The 5,233-nt window shown below is 52.1% G+C and overlaps 1 protein-coding gene across 1 annotated transcript in view; it reads left to right on the forward strand.

Annotated features, from left to right (window-relative positions):
- The first annotated feature begins 17 nt into the window (after positions 1-17).
- Positions 18-5,233, forward strand: part of BRI3BP (BRI3 binding protein) — a 22,812-nt gene continuing 17,596 nt past the window's right edge. The window contains exon 1 of the mRNA XM_004690633.2: positions 18-241. Within this exon, the coding sequence (XP_004690690.1) occupies positions 29-241 (213 nt within the window). The 5' untranslated portion in view covers positions 18-28. The remainder of the gene's footprint in view (positions 242-5,233) is intronic.

Here is a 5,233-nt window from a genome sequence, read left to right on the forward strand (position 1 = left end):
CCGCCGTCCGGATCCCATCGAGCTCAGGATGGGCGCGAGTGCCTCCGGCGGACCCCGGGCGCGGGCCGGCATCCGGCCGCCGCTGCTGCTGCTGCTGCTGCTCGGGCTGCTGGCTCCGGGCGCGCAGGGGGCGCGGGGCCGAAGCGGCCCCGAGAAGAACAGCTACCGCCGCACGGTCAACACCTTCTCGCAGAGCGTCAGCAGCCTGTTCGGAGAGGAAAACGTGCGCGTCGCGCAGAAGGTGGGCCCCCGTTCCCGCGCCCGCGGTCACCTTGCCCTGGCCGCCGCGCACCTGCGCTCGAGGTCGGCCTGGGGCCCGTGCGGGGCCTCCTGGGACTCCCAGAAAGAGGGCCCCGGCCGGGGGTTTGGGGGGGTGGTCCTCGATCTGCGCCCTGCGGCGCCCGTCCTGCTGGGCCAGAGGAGGATCTGGGGCCGGTTCCGGCTCAGGGCCTCGAGGCGCGCTCTCCCCGGATGGCTCGTCTCCTTGGACCTTGCCCCCGAAGGCCGCGCACCCCCGCTTCTGCGCGGCTCTGACGCGGGCCGCGCCGCCCATTCATTCAGTCGTTCATTGAACACGTTTGATGAGCACCTACTATGAGCCAGGCACCCGGCCGGCCGCCTGGTGGCGCCCTCCCGGCCACGCCCGCGGCCGCTGCCAGTGCTGTGCTCCCCCAACCCCCAGTTCCTTCTACCCTCGCCCCCAACCCACTTCTCCAAGGCCCCTTAATCCCGCCTTCTGCTTTAAAAGATATTTAGTTTTTTTGGTGTTTTTTTTTTTTAATTTAACGAGAAAAGAAAGGTGGCTCAGCCGTCTGCTCTGTCCTCTGCCACAGTGACCCTCTTCCCCTGCCCCAAGCACCAAGTGTGTGCTGGGCTTTTCACTGGAGCATTTTGTTTACTGCGTGGTGGTTGTTTAGGATCCTGTAATCTCTCCCTCCTCCCCTACTCCTCACCCCCTACCCCCAAGGGTGCCCAGGGCTTCCCAGCCCCACTTGCCAGGGCTGGGTGGCCATTTTCGGCCAGAGCCCACCGAGGAGCCCCCGAGAAAGAGGAAGTGAGTGGGGCACAGTTGCCTGTAGCGCGTGGTTTTGGGGGTTCGGCCTCACACTTCCTTTGACCTCGTGTGCTCTCTAGCTCTGGGGTTTGGGAATGGAGAGAAGTTCGCCTTCACGTTGGGGCTGGATGACTTTAGGAAAGTGACTTCACTTTTTTAAGTGGTAAGGATGTGAGGTTGAGGTGGTGATGATTCATGACCCTCCTGGACCAGAGGGCAGGCTGGATCAGGGCCACTGGTCACTGCTCCTGAACCAGGTAACCAGAGATCTTGCTTAACTCTGCTGGAAGAACTTTCAGGGTTTCTTGGTGCTTGAGATGGAGGGGAGGGAAGATCTCCTAAACCCAACTCAGTCGACTGTGTTCTTAGTGGGTAACAGACTATTTCATTGGGTAGAAAACTCACTTCTAAGCCCCCTCCCCAAGGGAGCACACCTGCCTCTGGTGCAGCGTGGGGTCCTGGGGTTGTATTTGGCCAAGAGGGAAGAGAGTACATTCAACACCTGAATTTAAAGATTGGTCGACTCCCAGAGCGGAAAGGCCATGGGCAAAGTTACTCTACCACCCTAGCAAATGGGAGGCAGAAGTCACTTGTTTTACAGCAAAAAGAAGTCAGACATTTTTGTGCAGGGTAAGCACTAGCCATTATGTCTCAACCAGCAGCTGGATGTGAGAACAAAAGTCCTTGGCATGAAATATAAATAAGATTTTGAGGGCCCTCCCTGGCAATGCAGTGGGTTAAAGCAAAATACCATGAAGTTTGCTGCAGCCACTTCAGCGCGAATTCAATCCCTGGCCAGGGAGGTGACCCACATGGTGCAGCAGGCCTCCACTGACCCACCCACTGCTCTCCTCAATAGTGTACATCGTCCATCTGCCTGTTCTGCTCCCTGCTCTAGTGAGTCCTCTCACTACTTCTGCACCTCTGGCTTGTACCGCAGGTCAAAATAAATCAATAAATAAGATTTTGAAGGGTTTAATCTCTGGGTTGGTATCACTAAATAGCCATATTCTGGCCAAGAACCTGAGAATCCTGAGGTCAGTTCTGGTGTGGGGGGTAAAGCCGAGGTGGTGCCTTCAGAGGGATGATGCCAGCAAGGGCTTCCTTAGACTGTTTAGTTCTCTGATCCTGAAAGTCACCCATTGAATCCTAACCCCACCTATGAAGTGGTCGTACCAGTGTTTCCACTTTACAGATGAGCAGAGTGAGGCACAGAGTGTGACCGAGTGACTGGCTTCAGGTCAACCTGAGTGGCAGAGCTGGGACTGGAGCCCCCGATCTTCCTGCCTCATGAGACCCTTTCCTGGTTGCCCCCATTGAAATCCAAGTCAGATTGACTGTGTGTGTGTGTGTGTGTGTGTGTGTGTTTAAGGATTTATTTATACATAGAAGAACTGGGGTGCAGGCCAGAGATAGGGACGGGAGGTTTTGGGGATTCACCAGAGACAGGAGAGAGCAGAAATACACTGCTGACGGGAGCAGCAGGGAGACAGAAGTGGTCTGCTGTGTCATGTGGGTCACCTTCCTGGCCAGGTATTGAACTCAGGCCATAGTGATGATAGCACTGAGACTTAACCCCTGGGGCACCTGGAAGGCCCCTGGACTATGTGTACTTACAGAGTAACACAGACTGCTTCATTGAGTGGTAAAAGTAACTCTTCTGGCCAATGAGCCTGACCGGCCATTTTTTTCCTTTGGTGACCAGCCAAGCAGGAGAGATTGTTTTGTTAATCTTCAGAGGAAGAGTGTTCCTGCTGCTGACTGATGGTAGTTTTCAGTTTTAGTTTTACTCTTAGATAACCTGCAGGGCAGGTTGTGAAGTTGGAGGGCACTTAAAGAAATGCCCGAGTCTAGCCTAGGACTTGTCTAAAATGGAGCCACAGCCCTCTGGTTTGGATCTGGGTATGTCCAACAGACACGGGTTCCAATCCCAGCCCTGCCACCTTTGCTTGGGCTCTGTGGAAGGAGATTAGCAAGGGAGTCCCAGGCACAACTGAACAAGCATGTCGTTGGTGCTAGACGGTACTGATGGAGGATACAGAAGCCTCTGGAAGGAGAGGGATACACTCAGGCCTGTTCACCGAGAAAAGGCGAGGCAGCCGGCACATGTTGCTTGCACAGTCCTGAAGTGGACATGATCAAACTGTCTATCAGCTGGTGATAGACAAAAACCCACATGGGACAGGACTCAGTGTAGATAGGAGCGAAGCCCTGACACCTGCCCCAAGGTGGCCGCACCTTGGAAGAATAATACCAAATGTGAGAGGTCACATGTTCCTAGATTCCACTGGCGGGAACCCATAGAGTCAAAAGCAGAGGGAGGATTTCCACTTGGGTTGATGACAATGTTCTGGTACCAGATCGAAAGGGTGGTTGCGTGACCTTCTGAATGGACTTACTGCCTTGGAAGGTACCCTAGAAAGTGGCTTAAATGGTCCATTCTTATCTGTTTTTAAAAATATGCATCTATTTACATTGCTGTTCATTTTACAACCCTATTTACTTCCCCCTCCCCCACCCGTCATCATCATAGTCCCTGCATTCCTCCCTCCTTGTGTCCCTCTTTGTCCCCCTCCCCTGTAGGATCTCGCTGGTTTATAATTGTCTGTTTTTGATTGCTGGGTAGTATTCCATTTTGTGTGTGTGTGTGTGTGTATATATATATATGTGTGTGTGTGTGTGTGTATTTATACATATTTATATGCATATACATTTGTATGTATTTATACGTATATTTATATATGTGATATATAAATATATATGTATATATGTGTATATATATAACCTCTTCTTATATGTCTTTGACCACAGTCTTAAACTACTCATTTTTTGAACATAAGAAATGTGCTTATAAAAAATCTGCTTACATGTAGGACATGAGTTGCACCAAGTATCCCCACTTGAGGAGTTTGCATGGTGGTGTGGTAGCTGGGGGTCGAGGGAGGCGATACATGAATGCAAAATCAACCGAAGCAGGTGACTTCAGAATGCTCAGCGCTGCCAGTAAAACAACAGGAGGAAGTAATAAGAATGATGGATCATTTGTGTTTAAGCTTCGTGGGTGCCTGGCACGGTTTTAGGAGCTTTTCATTATCATCTTGATTTTACAGATGAACAAAGTGAGCCATAGGAAGGGTGAGCCTCTCCCCACAGCTCTGCTAATCGGTGGTAGAAACTGGGGTGTACTAGTGCTCAAAACTGCAGAGCTGGAAGTAACTGGAATGCAGTGACTAGGGGTATGACTTGGCCACCTGCCAAGGAGCCCACGTGGTGGGAACAGTGTAGCAGAAGTGCTGCTGTAGGAACTGGCATGGTGGGTAAGGCTGAGGGAACACTGGGGGATGGCCGGGACTACAGGCTAGAGGACAGCCCCATCATGCTCTACGCAGGTTCCCAGGGTCAACAGCACAGACTCCAGGGCCTCCCTGGCGACTCAGGGGGTTAAAGTGAGCACTCTGACGCTATCGCAGCCACTGCAGCGTGAGTTCAATTCCCTGGGACAGGGAGGTGACCCACATGGTGCAGCAGACCTCTCCTGACCTGCCTGCTGCTCCCCTCAGCAGCGTATTTCAGTCAGTCAGCCTGTTCTGCTCTCCGCTCTTCTCTGGTGAATCCTTTCACTCCCTGCACCTCTGGCCTGTGCCCCAGTTCTGTATGCATAAGTAAGTAAATCTTTAAAAAACAGAACAACGCAGCCTCCATAGTGATCGAGGAAGACACTGCAAAGTCCCAAGAGAAAGGTGTGTCCTGCCCTCAGGAGCTGGACCTGCTGATCTGGGAGGACGGGTTAGCAGGAAAGGGTGGCCACACCTGTCCTTTGCTTTTGTTTTTCTGAAGATTTATTTTTATTTTATTTATGCATAGAAGAACCAAGATGCAGGCCAGAGGTGCAGGGGGGTGAAAGGACTCACCGGAGACAAAATGGGGAGCAGAACTACTGGCGTATCTACTGGGATGCACTGCTGAGGGGAGCAGTGGGGAGACAGGAAAGGACTGCTGTGGCACCCCGTGTGGGTCAACTCCTTGGCCTGGGATCAAACTCTGGCTGACTGACAATAGCTTGATAGTTTTAGACTTTAACCCCTGCATCACCACGGAGGCCTTGTTTCTTTTCAAAAGAGCTTAATACTTTTTTTAATTATAATAGTTTATTTTTACATCATTTTGTACTTTTTTTTT

This window comes from Condylura cristata, unplaced genomic scaffold, assembly GCF_000260355.1.
Source record: "Condylura cristata isolate star-nosed mole 26May11 unplaced genomic scaffold, ConCri1.0 scaffold00029, whole genome shotgun sequence".
In the NCBI taxonomy this organism is placed as follows: Eukaryota; Metazoa; Chordata; class Mammalia; order Eulipotyphla; family Talpidae; genus Condylura; species Condylura cristata.